The 24,741-nt window shown below is 40.9% G+C and overlaps 1 protein-coding gene across 1 annotated transcript in view; it reads right to left on the reverse strand.

Moving 5' to 3' along the window:
- SMC1A (structural maintenance of chromosomes 1A) overlaps window positions 1-24,741 on the reverse strand; it is an 80,470-nt gene that overhangs the window by 21,408 nt on the left and 34,321 nt on the right. Inside the window, exons 17-19 of the mRNA XM_049767158.1 lie at window positions 24,006-24,151; window positions 23,764-23,917; window positions 22,574-22,684 (exon numbers count right to left, since the gene is read on the reverse strand). Of these exons, the coding sequence (XP_049623115.1) occupies window positions 22,574-22,684; window positions 23,764-23,917; window positions 24,006-24,151 (411 nt within the window). The remainder of the gene's footprint in view (window positions 1-22,573; window positions 22,685-23,763; window positions 23,918-24,005; window positions 24,152-24,741) is intronic.

The following is a 24,741-nucleotide window of genomic DNA, read 5'->3' on the forward strand; positions in this document are numbered from 1 at the left end:
AATTCTTGAACTTTCCAAGTTTGAACTCAGATGATCTAGAACAGTGGTTGGCAACCTGCGGCTCGTGAGCCACATGTGGCTCTTTACACTTTTTATTTGGCTCTTCTGTGTCCCCAGCAGCAGCTCCAGGAGTCAGGACTCTGCTCCTAGCCTCTGTCAGTGCACCCCTGTGCAGCTCTCAAAATAAATTCCAATCGTGGTTTTGGCGAGATTTGGCTCAGTTGAAAAAAAGGTTTCCAACCACTGATCTAGAATATCTGAGCAGGGACCAGAGTGATAGTTTAGCAGTAAGGTGTTTGCTTTACATGCAGCAGACTCAGGACCAATTTCTGGATACAGAGCCAGGAGTAACTCCTGAGCGCTGCTGGGTGTGGCCCCAAAACAGACAGACAGACAGACAGACAGAATATCTGAACAGACCTATCAATATTAAGGAAATTGAAATGGTAGTCAAATGCTTCCCAAAAACAAAAATAAAGGCCCAGGTAGATGCACTACTGAATTTTTTTTTTTTTGGTTTTTGGGCCACACCCGGTGGTGCTCAGGGGTTACTCCTGGCTGTCTGCTCAGAAATAGCTCCTGGCAGGCAAGGGAGACCATATGGGACACCGGGATTCGAACCAACCACCTTAGGTCCTGGATTGGCTGCTTGCAAGTTAAACACCGCTGTGCTATCTCTCCGGGCCCTGCACTACTGAATTCTTTCAAACCTTTAAAGAGGCCAATTGTTGATCCTTTTCAGCCTCTTCTAGGGAAGTGAAGGAACAGAAACATGCACAGTAGTTTCTATAAAGCTAACATCATAGAGCTGGAGAGATAGCATGGAGGTAGGGCATTTGCCTTGTATGCAGAAGGATGGTGGTTCGAATCTCAGCATCCCATATGGTCCCCTGAGACTGACAGGAATGATTTCTGCGTGTAGAGCCTGGAGTAACCCGAGTGCTGCAACGTGTGACCCAAACAAACAAACAAGCAAACAAACAAAGCTAACATCACCCTGATACCAAAAGCAAATAAAGACAATATAAAAATAGAGAACTACAGGTCGATATCCCTGATGAACACAGATGCAAAGATCCATAATAAAATACTAGAAAATAGAATCAAACAGTTCATCAAGGTTATACACCATGACCAAATAGGATTCATTCCAGAGATGCAAGGATAGTTTAACATACGAAGTAAATTAATGTTACAACATATGAATAAGAGAAAATATAAAAAGCATATGATCACCAACAGATAGAGAGAAAGCATTTGACAAGTTCCAGAACCCATTCATGATAAAAATGCTCAACAAGTAGAGAACTGAAGAAGCTTCTCTCAATATAGTCAAGGCCATGTTTGCACATAGCAAACATTATACTTAATGGGGACCAACTAAAAGTCTTTCCTCTAAGATATGGTACAAGACACTTGCCACTTCTATTGCATATATTGCTGGAAGACTTGCCATAACATTAGGCAAGAAAAAAATATCTAGGGCATCCAGATAGGAAAAGAAAAAGTCAAGCTTTTGCTGTTTGCAGATGACTTGATACTATGTTTAGAAAATCCTAAAGAATACCAAAGAGCTATAAACAATAGATTTGTATAGTATCATGGCAGGCTAAAATTAATATGTAAAAATCCATGGCTTTTATGTATACAAATAATGAAAGAGAAGAAAGGAAATTACAAAAAAATCCCATTCACAATTGTGCCTTGGAAAATCAAGTATGCTGGAATCAATTTAACTAAAGACCAGGGCTGAAGTAATAGCACAGTGAGGAGGGCATTTGTCTTGCATGCAGCCAACCTGGGTTCGATCCCTGGCATCCTAGATGGTCTCCTGAGTACTGCCAGGAGCAATTTCTGAGCACAAAGAGTAACCCCCGAGCACTGCAGAGTTTGCCCAAAAACCAAAATCCAAAGAAAAGAAGGGAAGGGAAGGGTATGGAAGGAATTGGAAGGGAAGGAAAGAGGTGAGAGACCTATACAAAGAATACTACAGAACACTGCTTCAAGAAATAAAAGAGGACACAATGAGTTGAATCACATACCACTGCTCATGAATTGGGAAGATCATCATTAAAATGGCAATACTTTCGGGCCCGGAGAGATAGCACAGCGGTGTTTGCCTTGCAAGCAGCTGATCCAGGACCAAAGGTGGTTGGTTCGAATCCCGGTGTCCCATATGGTCCCCCGTGCCTGCCAGGAGCTATTTCTGAGCAGACAGCCAGGAGTAACCCCTGAGCAGCGCCGGGTGTGGCCCAAAAACCAAAAAAAAAAAATGGCAATACTTTCTTTCTTTTTTTTTTTGGTTTCTGGACCACACCCAGCAGTGCTCAGGGGTCACTCCTGGCTGTCTACTCAGAAATAGCTCCTGGCAGGTACGGGGGACCACATGGGACACCGGGATTCGAACCAACCACCTTAGGTCCTGGATCAGCTGCTTGCAAGGCAAACACCGCTGTGCTATCTCTCCGGGCCCCAAATGGCAATACTTTCTAAAGTATTGTACAGACTTAATGCAATCTCTATAAGAATACCCACTGACAATTTTCAAAGAAGTGGTTAAATCACTCTTGAAATTCATTTGGAACAATAAACATCCACAAATAACTAAATGATCCTTGGCAAAAAAAAAGATAAGGAGGCACCACTTTCCCCAACTTTAAACTGTACTATAAAACAGTAGTCATTAAAACAACATGGTACTGGAATTAAGACAGACCCTCAGATAATGGGATCTACTTGAATATTCTGAACCTAACCCCTAGGTATATGATTACTATTTGTTAAAGAGACAAGAAATACAAAGTGGAACAAGGAAAGCCTCTTCAATATATAGTGTTCTTTCATAACAGCACTATTTATAATAGTCAGAATCTGGAAGCAACCTAGGGGCTCAACAACAGATAAGTGGCTAAAGAAACTGGGGTGCATCTATACAATGTACACTGATGAAGGTTGTTGTATACTATGTGACTGTAACTCAATATGAACAACTTTATCTGTGGGGGGAAAAACTAATATGGACAACCTTGTAGCCATGGTACTTAAATTAACAAAAAATTTAAAAAGTGGTGTTGGGAAAACTGATTAAATACATGCAAAATAGTGAGCACAGAACTCTCTTTAACACCATGCACGAAAGGTAATATCAAAATGGATTAAAAACCTGACACCAGACCTGAAACCATAAAATACATAGAGGAAAATGTAGCAGAACATTCCATGACATTGAAGCTAAATATCTTCAAGGATGAAAGCACCACTGGCCAAGGAAGTAGAAGCAAAAATAAATAAACAGAACTACATGAAACTGAGAAGCTTCTATACTTCAAAGGAAACAGTGACTAGGATACAAAGACTACCCACAGAATGGGAGCGACTATTCACCCAATACCCATCAGAAAGGGGGTTAAAATCTAAGATACACAAAGAAAAAAATCTAAGATACACAAGGCACTGCTGGGACTTAAAAAAACCATCTAACCCCATCAAAAAAAATGGAGAGAAGAAATGAATAGGCATTTCCTCAAAAAAAGAAATACAGATGCTTCCAAAAGGCACAGGAAAAAAAAGCTACACATCATTAATCATCAAGGAGATGCAAATCGAAACAATGAGATATCATATCACATCACAGAGATTGGCATACATCAGAAAGAACAAGAAAAATCAATGCTGGAGCAGATGTAGGGTAAAATGACCCTCATTCATTTCTGGTGAGAATGTTGCCTGGTCCATTGTTTGAAAACAATACTGATATTCCTCAAAATACTAGAAATTGAGCTTTCAGGGGCCCGGAGAGATAGCACAGTGGCGTTTGCCTTGCAAGCAGCCGATCCAGGACCAAAGGTGGTTGGTTCGAATCCCGGTGTCCCATATGGTCCCCCGTGCCTTCCAGGAGCTATTTCTGAGCAGACAGCCAGGAGTAACCCCTGAGCACCGCCGGGTGTGGCCCAAAAAAAACAAAAAACAAAAAGAAATTGAGCTTTCATATAATCTAGGGATAACACTCCAAGGAATATACCCTTGGAGCTCAAAAATATAATGTAGAAAACCCCTCTGCATTCCTATTATCATTGCAGCACTATTCACAATAGCCAGAATCTGGAAACAATCCAAGTGCCCTATAACAGAAGATTCGCTAAAGTAACTTTGGTACCTCTACACAATGTAATACTATGCAGCTTTAAGGAACAATGTAGTCAAAAACCTCTTATATATGAAGCAAAAAAGGGGGCTGAAAGGGTGGCACAAGAGGTAACGCATCTGCCTTGCCCGTGCTAGCCTAGGACTGACCGCAGTTAATCCCCTAGCCTCCCATATGGTCCCCCAAGCCAGGAGAAATTTCTAAGCACACTGCCAGGAGTAACACCTGAGCGTCACCAGGTGTGGACCAAAAACCAAAAAAAAAACCAAAAACCCTCTTATATATGGATGAATATGGAGAGTATTATGCTGAGCAATGAGAGGGAGAGCAATAGACATAGAATGATGATACTCATTTGTGGAATATTTAAAAAAGATAGTATGGTTATAATAAAAAGAAACAACAGATATGGGGGTCAGAAGAACCAGCCCAAAGTAGGAAGCTTCCCACAACTAGCAGGGAAATGTACTTAGGGCAGATAAGGGATCACAAATGATAATCATAGATGGAAATGTCACTCTGAACAAGAATTGGGTACTGAAAGGAGATAAAAGTGATAGGCATGATATCTTTCAGTAACAGAATTGTAAACCACAGTGTCTATAGGGGGGATGAAAAGAAGAAAAGAAAAGAACAGGAGAGAGGAAAAAGAGAAAAATGTTCCAAAGGCAGGAAGTGGGGATATTGGTTACTGGACATGTGCACTGGACATGTGTTATATATCACTGAAACTCAATCATGAACAACTTTATATCAGTAAAAAATAAGTGTATTATGAACAACATTTTAACCAGTGTTTAAATAAAGTAATTAAAAATAAATAAATAGGGGTCGGAGAGATAGCATGGAGGTAAAACGTTTGCCTCGCATGCAGAAGGTTGGTGGTTCATATCCCGGCATCCCATATGGTCCCCTGAGCCTGCCAGGAGCGATTTCTGAGTGTAGAGCCAGGAGTAACCCCTGAGCACTGCTGGGTGTGACCTAAAAACCAATAAACAAATAAATAAGTAAATAATAAGTAAATAATAATAAATAAGTAAATAATATGGGGCTAGAGTGGAGGCGCAAGTGGTAGGGCGTTTTCCTTGCACGGGCTGACCTAGGATGAACTGCAGTTCAATCCTCCAGTGTCCCATATGGTCCCCCAAGCCAGGAGTGATTTCTGAGCACAGAGCCAGGAGTAATCCCTGAGCAGTATTGGGTGTGGCCCAAAAAAACAAAAAACAAAAAAAAGCAACCAGTGGAAAGGTACTTGCCAAGCACATAGTCAACTCGGGTTCAATCTCTGGCACTGCCAGGGATGAACCCTGGGCATAGAGCCAGGAGTAAACCCTGAGTGAGCATAACTGGGGCCACACACATCAATATACTGTATATACTCGAGTATAAGCTGACCTCCCCAATTTTACCCTAAAAACGGGGAAAACTTAATGACTCGAGTATAAGCCGAAGTGGAAAATGCAGCAGCCACTGGTAAATTTCAAAGATAAAAATATATGCCCCAAACAATGACAATAATTGAGAGACTAGTAGGTTAAACATTTTTCAATATTTATTGCTAAAGAAAAACTGTAAACTAGCAACAATGACTTTAAAACTTTAAATGAAGTGCAGAAAATTGTAGCTTAACAGGTAATCAAGCTAAATCACAAAGGATAAAATCCTTCAAAACTGGATTCCTCCTCCTCTGTAGTGTTAAATAATTAATGATGGTGCTGGATGGAGATGGACAGATGGAGGGACCTTTCTCTGCCATCCCAGGTCACGTGGCTCTGCAACCCCCTTCGCAACCCCCTTCACTGGAAGGTCTGGAGGTTCATGAGAGCGGCGGGTAGAAACCTCACTCACAGTCAGGCTTCAGGAAGTATCAGCTTTATTCATACCCTATCCACCACATGTGTGGCCTATATCATAACCAATTAAGCATTCAGCCATTCTTAGCTAGCCCTGCATCTTAACTCCTTTCAGCCATCTTCACTATGACCTCCATGCTGGCAAGAGACCAAAAAGCCTAATCCCCTGGGTCAAAGGCCTTATATAACCTTCCAAGACCACTCCCCGGAATGGGAGGGGTCTTGCAGGTAAGGTTACACGTAATATCCAGTTCCCAAGACCCCTCCCAGAAATGGGCAGGTCTCAGGTAGATACACCTAAATCCAGGGTGGAGTTACATCTCCCCCTTCTCTGAAATATAGAAGCTTTTGTCATTCTGACTCCGCCTCTAGCCAAAGATGGTTAATATTTCCATAACAACAACGTAATAAAGTGAAAATTAACATACCAGCCCTTTTAAAAAATATAACATTTCTGCAAAATATACTATACACCTGTAACTTAAAATTCTCTTAATGCTTTTTTACCAAGCACTATTCCGGAACTTTCATGTTCCTATACTTTTAAACTATATTGGGGGAACTTTCTGTTCCTATACTTTTAAACTATTTTGGGGAACTTTTGTTCCTAAAAAACCTTTCCTAAACACAAGCACAAAAGCATAATCACAGGCTAAGTACATTAAAATACACACAGTAAAACATTATACCAATTGAAACATTAACTATGGAAAACAATAAAGCACATTAAATTATAAAGAAAATGACTTAATGAAGACAAAGATGCAGGCGGTTAGAAATCAGATCTTTTAGTTGGGCTAAGCTGTATTACCTCCCTTTTTTAAAAATTTTTTTATACTACTTACTAATTTTTCCCATTACCAACACCAATTGTGAAATTCCTTCACCTAAAACCAACTGTCCAGATGCTGAATCTGTCCCATGCTGCTGTTACCACGTGGTTTCACTTTCATAGTCTTGGGCCCCGCAGACAGTTTGCTCGTGCTGTTGTTGACCATGTGATTACAGGTCCTGCAGTCGCTGCGGCTTCTCAGCCACAGCTTTTTTGCAGGGGGCTTTTGGATGTTCAGGGTTCTGAGTGATTTTTTTGTTTGTTTTTGTTTTGTTTTGTTTTTGGGCCACACCCGGAGGGGCTCAGGGGTTACTCCTGGCTGTCTGCTCAGAAATAGCTCCTGGCAGGCACGGGGACCATTTGGGACACCGGGAATCGAACCAACCACCTTTGGTCCTGGATCGGCTGCTTGCAAGGCAAACGCCGCTGTGCTATCTCTCCTGGCCCCGGTTCTAAGTGATTTAAACTAAAAGTCCAGTCCGAAATTTTCAAAGTCAAAATCCAAATTCAAGCCGAAGGTTGTTCTCAGAAAATCAGTCCACTTTAAATACAGTCTTTTTTCTCCTCCGTTTCCAATCTAGGCTTTTAATCAGTCTTTGAGGAGGCTTAGGTTTTTGTTTCTTGTAACAAAGTTTCCGTCCTGGGCCTGGGCCTGGGCCTGGGATGGAGGTGATACAAGCTTCCATCACCTTTGTTTCAATGGCCTTTGAGCCCCCAGATGGGGTGTTGGCCACCTTTGAAAATTGTGGCACGTGGCCCAGGGTTTTGGGCTCAGTGCATCTGAAAAGAGCCAAAATGAAACTGAAAAGCAGAAATCTCACCATCATCGCTGTTTTCTTGGGTCCAGGGTTTACATCTAAGTTCCAGGCGCCAGTTGTAGAGTCAAATAATTAATGATGGTGCTGGATGGAGATGGATGGAGGCCTTTCTCTGCCATCCCAGGACACGTGGCTCCGCAATCCCCATTCAGCTGGCGGGTCCCAGGTTTAGGTGAACGGTGGAATCAGACTCATCCAGAGACAGGCATCAGGAAGTATCAGCTTTATTCATACCCTATCCACCACATGTGTGGCCTATATCATAACCAATCAAGCATTCAGCCATTCTTAGCTAGCCCTGTGTATTAACTCCTTTCAGCCATCTTCCCTTTGACCTCCATGCTGGCAAAAGACCAAACGGGCCTAATCCCTGCGGCAAAGGCCTTATATAACCTTCCAAGACCACTCCCCGGAATGGGAGGGGACTTGCAGGTAAGGTTACACGTAATATCCGGTTCCCAAGACCCCTCCCAGAAATGGGTGGGTCTCAGGTAGATACGCCTAAATCCAGGGTGGAGCTACACTCCTCCTCATCTGTATGTCCAAACAGAGCTTCAATTGTATCTGATGTGAGGGTATCAGCATAGACATGGTCATCATCACTGCTGTGGGTTTCATACAAAGCGCCGAATATTTTGGATTAAATAGTTCAGTGGCATACAGCCACCTACCTCTTCAGCTCAGCCACGACTTGTGGACTGAGCTGAAGCACTGCCCCCTCCACCAGACGGCAGAAGACAACTGGAGACTATGTGCATTTGATTCGGTGTATGCACACCAAATTAAATAACCTGTATGATCCAAGTATAAACTGGGTTCGGTTTTTCGGCATAAGTCTTGATGACTCTGACCCCACATTATTTTTTATAGTTCTCTGTTAGTCTTCCATGTTGCTTTTTTGGGTGGGGATATTTTCTGGAATCCAGTCAAGACAGAACAGTAGGAGACACCTGTTTTACATGTGACCTATTTGGGTTTGATTGTAGCATGCCACATGGTCTCCTGAGAACCACCAGGTGTTAGTCCTTGAGCACTGTTGTGTGTGCCTGTCTATAAAAACAAAAATTAAAAAATACCCTACCTAATGGTGCCATCAACAGCTAAGCCTAATTACCATAGTTTTTAACTCTAATTGTGTAAAGTTTCAAATATATGAAAACAAATATATGTATAATGAATACATTCCTATTACCTAGCCTTAATAATTAACAAATCATGGTCAATATTCAACCATCTAGGGCTAGAGAAATAGTTCAATGGGCTCAATACTATTATCTTCCTAGATCATTCCAACTCCACCTGAAGTGTACTATTTTCCACTTTGGGAAATACTGCTTTAGTGGTAACCCTTGCCCCATTTATAAGAAGTGGATGTAACAAGAGTATTCCCACCCCAGACATACAATTAATCTTTGATAAAGAGGCAAGAAATACAAAATGGAGCAAGGAGAGCCTCTTTAAAAAGTGGTGTTGGCTGGGGCCGGAGAGATAGCATAGAGGTTAAGGCATTTGCCTCACATGCAGAAGGACCGTGGTTCGAATTCCGGCATACCATATGATCCCTGAGCCTGCCAGGAGCGATTTCTGAGCGTAGAGCCAGGAGTAACCCCTGAGCACCACCGTGTGTGACCCAAAAACCAAAAACCAAAAAAAAAAAAAAAAAAACAAAAAACCAAAACCAAAACAAAAGTGGTGTTTGTTGGGACAACTGGCTAGCCACTTGCATAAAAGTGAACTCAGACCCCCATCTAAAACCATGCACAAAGACCAAATCTAAATGTATTAAAGACCTTGATATCAGGCATGAAACCATAAGGTATATAGACAACACATTGGTAAAACACTCCATGACATTGAAACTAAAGACATCTTCAAGGAGGAAACAGCACTCTCCAAACAAGTAGAAGCAGAAATAAACAGATGGGACTATATTAAGCTGAGAAGCTTCTGCACCTCAAAGGAAATAGTGACAGGGATAAAAAAAAAAAGGCACCCACATAATGGGAGAAAGTATTCACCCAACACACATCAGATAAGGGGCTAATATCTAAGATATACAAGGTACTGACAGAACTTAACAAGAAAAAAAATCTAACCCCATTAAAAATAAGGAGAAGAGTCGGGGGCCGGAGAGACAGCACAGCGGTAAGGCATTTGCTTTGCATGTAGAAGAACGGTGGTTTGAATCCCGGAATCCCATATGATCCTCCGTGCCTGCTGGGGGCGATTTCTGAGCGTAGAGCCAGGAGTAACTCCTGAGCGCTGCCAGGTGTGACCCCCCCCCAAAAAAAAAAAACAAAAAAAAATGGGGAGAAGAAATGAACAGACATTTCCTCAAAGAAGAAATGCAAATGGCCAAAAGACACATGAAAAAAACACTCCACATCATTAATCATCAGGGAGATGCAAATCAAAACAACAATGAGGTACCATCTCACGCCACAGAGACTGGCACACATCACAAAGAACAAGAACAATCAGTGCTGACGGGGATGTGGAGAGAAAGGAACTCTGCTGGTGGGAATGCCATCCAGTCCAGCCTTTATGAAAAACAATATGGACATTCCTCAAAAAGCTAGAAATTGAACTCCCATATAATCCAGCTATCCCACTCCTAGGGATATACCCTAGGAACACAAATTTTTTACAAATCAAAAATCCCTTCCTCACACCTATATTCATTGCAGCACTATTTACTATAGCCAGACTCTGGAAACAACCAAGATACCCTTCAACAGATGAAAGGCTAAATAAACTGTGGTACACTGTGGTACATATACACAATGGGATATTATGCAGCTGTCAGGAGAGATGAAGTCATGAAATTTTCCTATATGTAGATGCACATGGAATCTATTATAGTGAGTTAAGTAAGTCAGAGGGAGAGATAGATACAGAATAGTCTCACTCATTTATGGGTTTTAAGAAAAATTAAAGACATTATTGTAATAAGTCCCAGAGACAATAGAGTTAAGGGCCAGAAGGACCGGCTTACAATATGAAGCTCACCACAAAGAGTGGTGAATGCTGTTAGGGAAATAACTACACTAACAACTAGTATGACAATGTTAAAGAATGAGAGAAGTAGAATGCTTGTCTCGAATACAGGCAGGGGTGGGGGAGGAAAGGGTGGTGGGAATGTTGCACTGGTGTTCTGTTTGTGACTGAAACCCAACTACAATCATGCTTGTAATCATGGTGCTTAAATAAAGATTAAAAAAAGAGTATTCCCAGACATTATCCAGTGTACCTTGGAAGGCAAGCCATTCCACATTGACCCACATTGATGATTGGATCTTAATAAGAATGACAAATGATGAGAAACTTAATAAAACTTCAGGAGTCAGAAAGATAGTATATATGTGTATATGCCTGCGTTATAAGTAGCTGATCTAGATTTGATCCTTAGCACCTCATTGGTCCCCCACGCTCCAGGAGTAAGCCCTGAGCACCACCAGGTCTGATCCAAAAGAAAAAAATTCAAAACCAAATAAAGCCACAGTATAAGTTTCATTGAAAATAATAAAAGAATTTTCCCAAAACTATAGATCAGTGGTTATCTGATTTTTTCCGATAGTTGTTTGGTTTGGTATTTAGTCATATCTAGCTGTGCTCAGAGCTTACAACTGTCTCTGCACTCAGGGACCATCTCCTGGTGGGACTCTGGGAACCAAATGGGATGCTTCAGATCCAACAGGGGTCAAGCACATGCATGGTGACTGCTATATCTGTTATAATATTACTCTGCCCTTTCTGGATGTTCTATTAAAATAAAATTTGAGGGCCCGGAGAGATAGCACAGAGGCGTTTGCCTTGCAAGCAGCTGATCCAGGACCAAAGGTGGTTGGTTCGAATCCCGGTGTCCCATATGGTCCCCCGTGCCTGCCAGGAGCTATTTCTGAGCAGACAGCCAGGAGTAACTCCTAAGCAACGCCGGGTGTGGCCCAAAAACCAAAAAATAAAATAAAATAAAATTTGAAGGTTTCCTTCAGTGTCTAAAAAAAGAGAGAGGTTGTAAAGGAGAGGAGGATAGAGAGGGAGTGGGAATGTGTGTGTGTGTGTGAGAGAGGAGAGAGAGAGAGAGGAGAGAGAGAGAGGAGAGAGAGAGAGAGAGAGAGAGAGAGAGAGAGAGAGAGGAGAGAGGAGAGAGGGAGAGAGGGAGAGAGAGAGAGAGAGAGAGAGAGAGAGAGAGAGAGAGAGAGAGAGAGAGAGAGAGAGAGAGAGAGAGAGAGAGAGAGAGAGAGAGAGAGAGAAAATAAAAATGCCTTCCATAATAGAGACAGGTGGAGGTCAGGGCAAGAGGGAATCTGGGGACATTGGTGGCAGGAAAAAAATGCAGTGGTTAGAAGATTGATGTTGGACACTATATGACTGAAACTAAATCACAAACAACTTTGTAACTGTTTATCTTATGGTAATTCAGTTAAAAAGTTATTTAATAAAAGAGAAGTGACAGAAAAAGTGACAGGTTTGGGACTAAGAGAGGTGGTGTGCAGAAGCCCTGGGACTAATCCCCAGCAAATGTATGGTCCAGGGAACACATGAAGAGTGACACCAAGCCCCGATAGTTATACCCCCTTATCATAAAAGTAATTTTTTTCTTTTATTTTATGGAGACAAAGATGCAAAGAAAGGGGACAAGGTAAAGTTACAGTAGGAGGACTATCACCTATAAACAGAATTCTCAGAAGAAATCCCCTTGCTGACACCTTAATTTTGAACTTTCAGCCAAAAAACATTAAGAAAAATAAAACAGGGCCCGGAGAGATAGCACAGTAGTGTTTGCCTTGCAAGCAGCCGATCCAGGACCAAAGGTGGTTGGTTCGAATCCCGTTGTCCCATATGGTCCCCCATGCCTGCCAGGAGCTATTTCTGAGCAGACAGCCAGGAGTAAACACTGAGCACCACCGGGTGTGGCCCAAAAACCAAAATAATAATAATAATAATAATAAAATAAATAAATAAATAAAACAAAACACATGCACAATTACTCTGTCCCTCAAGTTCCCAGATTGTAGTACATTATAACATTTCTTAGCAGTACACAAAGCAATCTAAAGCCACAAAATTTATTTAACTCCTTTAACATTGAAGTCATAGTATTTTTTTTTACAGTTCCATGCACATGCATATTAGTTTAAGTTAACCTCAAAAGTTTAAGTGATAGAACTGTCCTAAAAATGAGAATGTATGAGGGAAATGGAGAGCCTGTTTAGAGTACAGGCGGGGGTCGGGTGGGGAGGAGGGAGACTTGGGACATTGGGTGATGGGAATGTTGCACTGGTGATGGGTGATGTTCTTTACATGACTGAAACCCAAACACAATTATGTATGTAATCAAGGTGTTTAAAAAAAAAAGAATTATGAAGTGAAAAAAAAAAGTTTAAGTGATAGACCTTGAGACTTCCTGATTTGAAGTTTAATACTATTATATTAGTCTGCTTTTGACTTTTTAAATTTAAAGAAAATATATCACATAGTTGACACAATTGATCATAATACATTTGTCTCAGGAAGAACAAAGGCAAAGTTATTTAAAAATAGACTAAAGAGAGAGAAGAGAAAGAAAGGGTTCAGTAGCAAGTATATTTGTGAAAGTCATTGAATGACCAATTAACTCATTAAAGGCCCAGCAGAAGGTTTAATAAGCTTTTCTTCTTCTCTCTGTCTCTCTCTCTCTTCACAAAAGTAATTTTTACAGATTTTTTTCAAAGTAGGATTTGGGTTTTGGGTTGTTGGATTTTCTTTCCTTTTTTTTTTTTTTGGTTTTGGGTCACACCCAGCAGTATTCAGGGTACACTCTGGGCTCTGCACTGAGGGGACCACAAGGGATGCTGGTGATCAAACTTACCCATTGTACTATGGCTCTGGGCTTTTCAAAGCGGAGTATTTGGGGTGGAGGCAGGGGTTGGGCCATACTTGGTAATGATCAGGTGTTACTCCTGGCTATGCACTAAGAAGTACTCCTGGTGGTACTCAGAAGACCATACGGAATGCTGAGCATTGAACCTGGCTCAGGCCATAAGGCGAATGTCAAACCTGAATATTAATCTGGCCCCTCAATGCAGGTTTTAAATGTGGTAAAAACACTGATTGGCTGGCATTTCTCTTAAGCCATTTAAGTTCCCCTTCCTCTCTTTGCTTTGCAATAAATTGGTGAGGGCCACAAATTCCAATTGGTGAATTAGTGCCTCAAGTTCTTACTTTATATTCTTATTATCATTCAGTTATGAAAACCATTATGTCTTTTTGTCCTTTTAGAGCACTAATTTTAACCTCTTTATACCTGTGGGTCAGCACAGGTCCACAGACTGACATTTCAAAACCAATAAAACTGTGTGCAAGCAACAGTCTCTGGACTGGCAGCTGCAAATGCTGTTTTAGTGTTCTACAATCTAGATTTAGCTAACAACATACCCATGCTTTTATTTAATATACTCCTTTGGCACTCATATGTTATATAATTGATGGATGTAAAATCTTGATAAAATCTTTGCCTGAATTTTTCAAGAATATTTCATAAGTAATGCTGAATACTGATCAATCTTACTACAAAGATAGAAAGAATTGACATTTAGTGTCTACTGATGTAAAGGAACTTCACAAGAACAGAACACCTCTTATGAAATATTTGCCAAAAATAAAAAATAAATCTAAATTCTGGAGCTGGAACAGTAGTACAGCAAGTAGGGCATTTGCCTTATAAGCAGCTGATCCAGGTTTGATTCTCAGAATCCCATATGGTTCCCCAAGCACTGCCAGTAATGACCCCTGAGCGAAAAGCCAGGAGTGATTTCTGAATACCACCTATTGTGGCCCAAAAACAACAAAAAAGCCTGAATTCAGTCAAACCTTGGCAATAATTATCAGTTTGCAGGAAATAAAGTAAATGGAATCAGCTGCAGTCAATATGCAGAAAATTGTTCAGGACCAATGACCCAGTTACTTCGATAAATAGAAAGAAATTTAAAAAAGATAAGATAATGCTACTGATTAGAAGAGACTGATTTTAACATAAGGACCTCAATAGAATCCTGATTTAAAAACACCAATTTGGGGTCGGGGGATGTGCTTGAGTGATGCAGCAAATGCCTTATATGTGTTAGACCTTGGGTTCCATCCTTGTACTGCATGCACTACCCCCGCATACCATCGATGGTAGTCCTGAAATAGCTGCCAGGTATGGGGGTGGTTCCCACACAAATTTTTTTTTAAAAATTGAATACACAAGACCATAAATATTCAAAGAAGACTATTTCCTATTAGGTTCTGCACCTGTTTGGCTGAGACTTTAAGTTTGGTTGACAGAAGGTAATAAATCTTTCTATCCTGGGGCTGGAGAGATAGCACAGTGGTAGGGTGTTTGCCTTGCACACAGCCGACCCAAGACCGATGGTGGTTCAAATCCCAGCATCACATATGGTCCCCCGAGCTTGCCAGGAGTGAGTTCTGAGCACAGAGCCAAGAGTAACCCCTGAGCGCCGCCGGGTGTGACCCAAAAAGCAAAAAAAAAAAAAAAATAATCTTTCTATCCTGACATCTTGTGATAATTGGGGTTTTTGTCTATATCCAATGATAATCATCTGGACTTTTGAGATCCTTGTTAGACCCACTAAAAAGATGTTCTGGGGCTGGAGCAATAGCACAGTGGTAGTGCATTTGCTTTGCACACGGCTGATTCCAGAATGGACCTCATTTTGATCCCTGGCATCCCATATGGTCCCCAAAGCCAGGAGCGATTTCTGAGCGCATATCCTAGAGTAACCCCTGAGTGTCACTGGGTGTGGCTCAAAACAAACAAACAAAAATATATTCTTCAGGGGCCAGAGATAGATAGTAGGGTGCTTTCCTTGCATGCAAACATTCCAGGTTTGATCCCCAGCATCTCATACAGATCCCACCAGGAGTGATTGCTGGGTGCAGAGCTAGAAGCAAGCCCTGGGCACCTCCAGCTGTGGCCCAAGTATAAAAAGATATTCTGCAGACATATGCTTTTGAAAAGAGCTATTATTTATAGGTTGTAGCAGGCCCCTTGGTCACAAAACAAAAGCCATTAAATTTCTCAGACAAACAGGAATGGACCTGGTTTGCTCCCCAGCATCCCATATGGTCCCCCGAGTCTCCCAGGAGCAATTTCTGAGTACAAAGTCAGGAGTAACCCGAGTGCCACTGGGAGTGCCACCTCAAAAGATAAATTAAAAATATTTTCTAACAGCAACTCTCCTAGAAACTATTTAAAAAGATAATAGGGCCAGAATGATAGCACAGTGGGTAGGGTACATGCCTTGCACAAGGCTGACATGGTTCAATTCCTGGTATCCCAATTGGTGCCCCAAGTCCCATCAGGAATGATTCATAAGTACAGAACCAGGAGTAAGCCCTGAGTACATCCAGGTGTGGCTCAAAACAATAACAGCAACAACATCAAAAAAATAAAAAGATAATAGTTTTATCCACAAAATAATTCTGAGCAACCAATAGAGGCTATTCAGCTACTGAAAAACACCTGACCTCTTCTACGATCTTCTCAGCAGATTACCTCCATATCTCCTGAATCTTGGCTGGCACCTCCAACCCTCTAGGAGGCTGACATCTCTGGAGCCTTTTTGGAACCAGAAGTAGATTCAAAGTCAAAGGCTGACAGACAATATTTCAAGCAAACAACTTGCTTTAAAAAGGCTGGAGTGTGGGGGCTGGAGTAATAACACAGCAGAAGGGCGTTTGCTGTTTCCTGGCATCTCATATGGTCCCCCAAGCCTGTCAGGCGCAATTTCTGAACACAGAGTTGGGAGTAACTCCCGAGTGTCGCGGGGTGTGGCCCAAAAATAAAAACAAAAAAGGCTGAGGTGGCCATACTAATATAAGACAATACAGACTTTAAGCTCAAAAAAGGTTATGAGAGAGAGGGAAGGACATTTCTTAATACCCTATATACTCGGGTCATACAGGTTATTTAATTCGGTGAACGCACACCAAATCAAATGCATGTAATCTCCAGTCGTCTTCTGCCATCTGCTGGAGGGGGTGGTGCTTCAGCTCAGCCTACAAGTCGCAGCTGAGCTGAAGAGGTAAGCTGCTGAACTAAACTGTATGCGACTGAACTATTTAACACACAATATTCTGCGCTTTGCATGAGACAGACAGCAATTATGATATCTTTGACTCAGTGATGATGACAATGTCTGTGCTAATAACCTCACATCAGATACAGCTGAAACTCTGTCTGGACATACAGATGAGGAGGAGGAATCCAGTTTTGATGGATTTTAACCTTTGTGATTTAGATTGATTACCTATTAAGCTATGGTTTTCTGCACTTCATTTAAATTTTTTAAGTTATTTTTGCTAGTTTACATTTTTCTTTAGCAATAAATATTGAAAAATATTTGACCTACTGATTCCTCAATTATCGTCATTGTTTTGAGGATATTTTTTATTTTTGAAATTTACCAGTGGCTGCTGCATTTTCCACCTCGGCTTATACTCGAGTCACTAAGTTTTCCCAATTTTTAGGGTAAAATTTGAGAGGGAGGGTCGGCTTATACTTGAGTGTATATGGTAATCAAGGGATGTGTACATCAGGAAGAAATCACACTCTTAGGGGCCGGGCGGTGGCGCTAAAGGTAAGGTGCCTGCTTTGCCTGCGCTAACCTTGGACGGACCGTGGTTCGATCCCCCGGTGTCCCATATGGTCCCCCAAGCCAGGAGCAACTTCTGAGCACATAGCCAGGAGTAACCCCTGAGCGTTACTGGGTGTGACCCAAAAACCAAAAAAAAAAAAAAAAAAAAAAAAAGAAATCACACTCTTAAACATATATGCACCCAATGAGGGGCCAGCAAAATATTTAAAACTGCTAATAGGCTTAACGAAAGATATCAATAGCAACACAATAATAGTGTGAAACTTCACACTGCCTTGTTACCTCTTCAAAAATCAACCAGGTTAAAACTCAATAAGGATATATTGGCTTTGAAGGAAGAAATGGAAGAGTAGTATGGTAGACAGATTTTATATATTATATAAAAGTTTACATATTATATAAAACTATATGTATATATGGCCTTTCATGACCACTAAGCTGAATATACATTCTTCTCCAATGCATATGGGACTTTCTCCAAGATAGACCACATACCAGGCCATAAAATACACCTTCATAAAATCAAGAGGATAGAAAATCTATCAACTATCTTCTCAGACTATGATGCACTGAAATTAGAAGTGAATTACAAACAGATACAAAGAAATAACCTTAATACCTGGAAATTCAATAGCTCATTACTGAATACCCACTGCATTAGAGAGAAAATCAAATGATTCCTGAAAACAAATGAGAATGAGATATGACTTATCAAAATTAGTGGGACACAGTAAGAGAAGTATGCAGAAAATTTATACCTTTGCAAACATTCATCAGGAAGGAAAAGGCACAGAAATAACTTAATGGCACAACTTAAAAAGTTGGAAAATAGGGGCTGGAGAGATAGCATGGAGGTAAAGCGTTTTCCTTGCAGAAGGTTGGTGGTTCGAATCCTGGCATCCCATATGGTCCCCCAAGCCAGCTAGGACCGATTTCTGAGCATAGAGTCAGGAATAACCCCTGAGTCCTACTGGTGTGACCCCCCAAAAATATGTTGGAAAATAGGCCGGAGTGGTAGGGCTTTTGCCTTGCACGCAACTGATCCAGGACAAACGGTAGATCGAATCCTGACATCCCATATGGTCCCCCATGCTTGCCAGTAGCAATTTCTGAGCGCAGAGCCAGGAGTAACCCTTGAACACTGCCGGGTGTGACCCAAAAACCAAAAAAAAAAAGGAAAAAAAAGAAAACAAATTGAAAATGACAAATATAATTATTCAGACAGAAGAAAATAAAACTTAGAGCAGAAAGTAATCCAAAAAAACAATCTAAAAGATCAAAGAAAGTACGCACTGGTTCTTTGAAAAAAACTAAACAAGATCAATATACTATAACCAAAACTCACAAAGAGAGAAAAACCCAACCACTGAGAAAACTGATCAATTACATGCAAAAAAAGTCAACTCAGACCTTTCTTTTAACACTGCACAAAGGTTAAATCAAAATAAATGAAAGAACATGATATCATACCTGAAAACATAAGGTACATAGAAGTACAATTAGGCAGAACACTCCATGACACTGAACCTAAAGGCATCTTCAAGGATGAAACACCATTGGTCAAGCAAGTGGAAGCAAAGGTAAACAAATGGGACTACATTAAACTAAGAAGCTTCTGCATTTCAAAGGAAATAGTGATTAGAATACAAAGACTATCCACAAAATGGGAGAAACTATTCATCCCATATCCATCAGATAAGGGGTTAAGATCTAAGATATACAAGGCACTGATAGAATTTAACAAGAAGAAAATCTAACCCCATCCTAAAATGAAGAGAAGAAATTAACAGGCATTTTCCTCAAAGAAATATAGACTGTCAAAAGGCACAGGAAAAAAAAAAGTTCCACATCACTAATCATCAGGGTGCTTCAAATCAAATCAACAATAAGATATCATTTCACACCAAAAACCTGCAAACATAACAAAGAAAAATAACAACCAGGGACTGGAGCGATAGCACAGCCGTAGAGTGTTTGCCTTGCATGTGGCCAACCTGGGACAGACCAGAGTTCGATTCCTGGCATTCTATGTAGTCCCCCAAACCTGCCAGGAACAATTTCTTAGTGCAAAGCCAGGTATAACCCCTGAGCACCACTAAGTGTGTCCTCCAAAAAACTAACAAATAAAAAAGATAGAAAAATAACAACTGGGCCCGAAGAGATAGCACAGCAGCGTTTGCCTTGCAAGAAGCCGATCCAGGACCAAAGGTGGTTGGTTCAAATCCCGGTGTCCCACATGGTCCCCCGTGCCTGCCAGGAGCTATTTTTGAGCAGACAGCCAGGAGTAATCCCTGAGCATCGCCGGGTGTGACCCAAAAACCAAAAAAATTAAATTAAATTAAATTAAATTAAAAAAAAGGAAAAATGACAACCAGTGCTGATACAGATGCAACGAAAAAGGGATTCTCCTTCATTGCTGGTGGAAATGCAAACTAGTTCAGCCTTTTTGGAAAACAATATGGATATTCTTCAAAATAATTAGACATTGAACTTCCATATGATCATAGGGCATAACTTAGGAACACCAGAAAATGCCCCTGCATTCCTATTTTTGTCACAGCACTACTTACAATAGCAAAAATCTGGAAACAACCCAAGTGTCCAAAAACAGATGAGTGCTAAAGAAGTTGTGATATATCTACACAATGCATCAGCTGTTAGGAATTCATATTTGCTTATACATGAATGGACATGGAGAGTATTATGCTGAGTGAAATGAATCAGAGGGAGAGGGCTAAACATAGAATAATCTTATTCATTTGTGGGCTTTAAGGAAAATAAAAAATAGTGTGGTAATAATATCCAGAGACAATATACAATAGAGTTGAGGGCCAGAAGGATCAGTTCATGGTAGGACGCTTCCTAAAAAATGTGGTGAGTGCAGTTAGAGCAGAGAAGGCTCTTCTACAATGGTAGTTGAAACTGGTAAGAATGATAATTGTGGGGAGGAGCAATAGTGTAGCAGTAGGATATTTGCCTTGCTTGCAGATGACCCTGGCGACCCATATGGTCCCCCAAGCCAGGAGTGATTTCTGAACGCATAGCCTGGAGTAATCCCTAAGCACCAGCAGATGTGGCCCCAAAACAAAACAAATAAGAAGCCAAGTTGCATTATGAACAGAAGAACGCCACTAGTATTTTTCCTTAAAATTTCCTTAATTCCTCTCTCTTCCTATTACTGATGTTCTGGGGACCAAATGGGTACAGGATATTGAACCTGAGTCTGTAATGTACAAGGCAAGTAGCCTACAGATGAAATTGTATATTTGTAGGATTTATCTACTTCATGTTAATTTTTAAATGTATAGGATCATTCAAATTATTATTGTTCAAATTTACATTACTAAATAGTTTTTGAAAATTATTTTTTCAATAACTAAGTTATAATTTTACTGAATTTCAGTAACTTCTGGTATAGTCATTAAAATCCAAAAATTTTCTGGATACCTTATAATATAGTAACTATGAAAATGTAGGAGGTATGATACCATACCTTTTTTTGAGTCCTTATAGTCAAGACTAGGGATGTGGCTCAGTGGTAAAGTGATGAACAGATCTGGATTTGACCCCAAACAAAAATTTAATTCTATATCCTAGAGATATATATGGTAAGGTTCATTTGAAATTTGAATAGAATTTTATTTAAAATAGTTAAGTGTGGGGCCAGAGCAAGAGCACAGTGGAAGGTCATTTGCCTTGCATGCAGTTGGCCCAATTTCAATCTCTGGCATGCCATACAGTCCCCCAAGCCTGCTAGTAGTGATTTCTGAGTGCAGTGCCAAGACTAACCCCTGAGCACCACCAGATGTGGCCCCCCAAAAAAACCACCAAAAACAAGGAATTGTCTATTTGTGAGAGATATATAGAAATAAAATAGTTCAGTGGGGAGAGGGAAGGGCATGAAAATAAGACTGAGCATGTGTCATTTTATTTTTGGTTTTGAGGCAATGCCTGGCATTAGGGAAATCCAAATAAAGATGATAAGATATCATTTTACAACACTGACAATGGCACAGACAAAAATACTAAGAACAGTTTGTGTTGGCGGTGGTATAAAAGGAACTCTTATCCACTCTGGTGGGAATGTTGTCTGGGTTCAACCCCTATGGAAAATAGTATAGAAGATTCTCAGTAAACTCAGAATTGAGTTGACATATAACGCAGAAATTCCAATTTTGGAAATCTATCCCCAGAACAAAAATACACTCATTCAAAAGGATGTGTACATACCACTATTCATTGCAGCACTCAGCAAAATAGCTAAGAGTTGGAATAAACCTACATGTACAACAGATCATAAAGATAATATGATGGAATACTACAAAGTTCTAACAAATGACCCAATCATGCAATTTGCTGCAACATGGATGGAACTGGAAGATATCATGTTAAATAAAGTACTCCAGAAGGAAGATAAATAAAAAATAATTTATATGTATATTTAGAATAACTGCATAAGGAAATGCAAAGATTTAAGTGTGGGTTGCTTAAAACACTCCTGGGCCCCATGTATAGAAATAAGGAGGGCCCGGAGAGACAGCACAGCAGCGTTTGCCTTGCAAGCAGCCGATCCAGGACCAAAGGTGGTTGGTTTGAAACCCGGTGTCCCATATGGTCCCCCATGCCTGCCAGGAGCTATTTCTGAGCAGACAGCCAGGAGTAACCCCTGAGCACCGCCGGGTGTGACCCAAAAACCAAAAAAAAAAAAAGAAAGAAAGAATAAGGAAAGAAATATAATTGAGAGGGAGAATGACAGATGTGAAACAATGAGGGAAGAAGGTTCACGGGGATTCAGGTACATTAGTGGTGTTAAGGAAGGACAGAACTAAATTCCAAACCATAGAGTCAACAACACTGAAATCATGAGACCCAAACATTAAAGTTAAACCAAACTTAAAAAAATGCCTGAGGGTGGACTCTGAAAATACTGGTGGAGGGAAGTTGACATTGGTGGTGTGATTGGTGCTAAAACATTATATTTCTAAAATCCAATTATGAATAACTTTGTAAATCACAATGATTTAAATAAAATATTTAAAAAATGGAAAAATGAGCCCATTTTCCCCTTGTATCTGGGATGAGACATGTGCAACTAGGACTAGAGGTGGAAGTTGTGCTATGTCTGTGTGCCTATGAAAGAAAACCCTGGATTACAACTCAACAGCTTGTCACATGCCACTCTCCCCAATTCTAACCTTGGTATCCAGAGTCCCCAATAGCTGACCATTTCAAGTCAATTAGGAAGATTTTCCCACCTCACCATCCCCTCAGTAGCTGATTCTCACCTTCAGATCCTCACACAGGTCACCATAGTCTATCTCAATGAGGGCCTCTCGTGCATAGATACTTGATGTTCGCTGGGATCCACTCACTGAATCTTCTCCCTGGGAACTACCCTGCAGTGGCAAGAGGAAGAGTCTAAGGAAGCAGCCTAGTTATGGCAGTACCCCTCTAAGAAGGGATTGCAGGCTGCTTTATAACCTTCAGTATCTTTGAAGAAAATCACTTAAAGAAAACAATTATTGCAGAGCAGTGGCTGTGAAGGCAAAAATATTGAGATAAAACTGGATTCTACCATTCACTAATGGCATGGTCCTCGGCAAGACAGGTTGTCAGATCCGGAGTTTCCCTATCTGTAACATGAGATGATGCCTGCGTGACAAGACTGTGGTCAGGTTTAGAAATAATCAAGCTATCTTGCTGTTCAAGATATTTTTGCTAAATTAAACTGAAGTACTTACTATTCAGGGAAGAGGAAGTCAGATATGTGAATTAAGATAATCACAAACGGGGGGCCGGGCGGTGGCGCTGGAGGTAAGGTGCCTGCCTTACCTGCGCTAGCCTAGGGCGGACCGCGGTTCGATCCCCCGGCGTCCCATATGGTCCCCCAAGAAGCCAGGAGCAACTTCTGAGCGCATAGCCAGGAGTAACCCCTGAGCGTCACAGGGTGTGGCCCAAAAAAAAAAAAACCAAAAAAAAAAAAAAAAAAAAAAAGATAATCACAAACCAATCTCCATGCAGTGGATAAAACATCTTGACTCCTCTATTGGTCAGTGTCCCTCTCTTATTACTGTATTGCACAATCTTCTCCTGGCCAACCAATTTCATTACAGCTATCATTCCTTCAGTATCCCAGTTCCTGTCTTCATTTTCTAATATCCCTTAATTCTCATTCCTACCAAAAGCTGCCATCACCTGTTAGAGTCAACATAATTCAAATCCCTGAGCTTAGTCAATGATTTCCTATTCTGGTTTACATCTGCCCCCACCTAATAACATGCAGCTCTATCCAAAATTCAATTTCCTTCTTACAACAAGGATATTTATTACCTTTCATCTTATCTGCCTTACCTTTACTGTATCCTTTAGGTCCCTCACTACCCCTCGCCAAAACTCTTTCCTTTCTAAACAATTTAATCCCATCTCTGATTCCAATTCTTTCCAGCTCATTCCCAACACCAGGCTTAATACTCACTTCTTCCTGACTAATATCATCCATGGTACCCTTAGACAGTGGCAACTTAATGTCTTGCATCTTGCAGGCTTGTAGAAGGTTGTGGCGGTCACTGCGTTTCTGTTCAAGCTTGGTCTCAATAGCTGTCACCTCCTTCTGTAAATGGGTCATTTCCCTAAGATGCAAGAAATCAAGTGAGACACAAATCTAAAAGGTTGCCTATTGTACCTACTTTCCCCAACCCTAGGCTTGAGCCCACTCACTTGTTGGCACCTCCCAGTTTCTTCCGAATCTCCTCCATCTCATGATTCTTGTCATTCACCTCTGACTTCTTGGCTAAATGCTGATTCTTCAGATCTTGGAGCTGGGCCATGGTCTCATCTATGATCTTCATGTGCCTTTGTTCCTCCTGGGGAGGAGCATCCAGGGGAACAGGATAAGAGGTGAAGACTTTGCCCATCTTCCCTTTGACGTCCACTTACATCACCACCCTTTCCACACAGAGGTTTGTTGGAGCCTTTCTTAAATAAACCTACTTTCACAAATCTCCATCACCCTTCAAGATTCATTCAAACTTTTCAAAATTATGTGATTGTCCTCTACCACATACCCATTATGAAAGTTATTTGCTGAGGGGCCAGAGAGATAGCACAGCAGGTAGGACATTTGCCTTATTTTGTGGCTGACTCAGATTCAATCCCCAGCATTCCATATGGTCCCCCAATCCTGCCAAAAGTAATTTTTTTTATTTTTTATTTAAGCACCATGATTACAAACATGACTATAGTTGGGTTTCCGTCACAAACAGAACACCCCCCTTCACCAGTGCAACATTCCCACCCCAGTTATTATTATTCCCAATTTGCTTTTGTGAAGCAAAACTAATTTCTAAGAATAGAGCCAGGAGTAACCCCTAGGCACTTCTGGGTATGGCTTCCAAAACAAAACTTGTTTGCCAGAGTTGAAGAGGTAGTACATACAAGTAGGGTATCTGCATTA

Source organism: Suncus etruscus, chromosome X, assembly GCF_024139225.1.
Source record: "Suncus etruscus isolate mSunEtr1 chromosome X, mSunEtr1.pri.cur, whole genome shotgun sequence".
Taxonomy (NCBI): Eukaryota; Metazoa; Chordata; class Mammalia; order Eulipotyphla; family Soricidae; genus Suncus; species Suncus etruscus.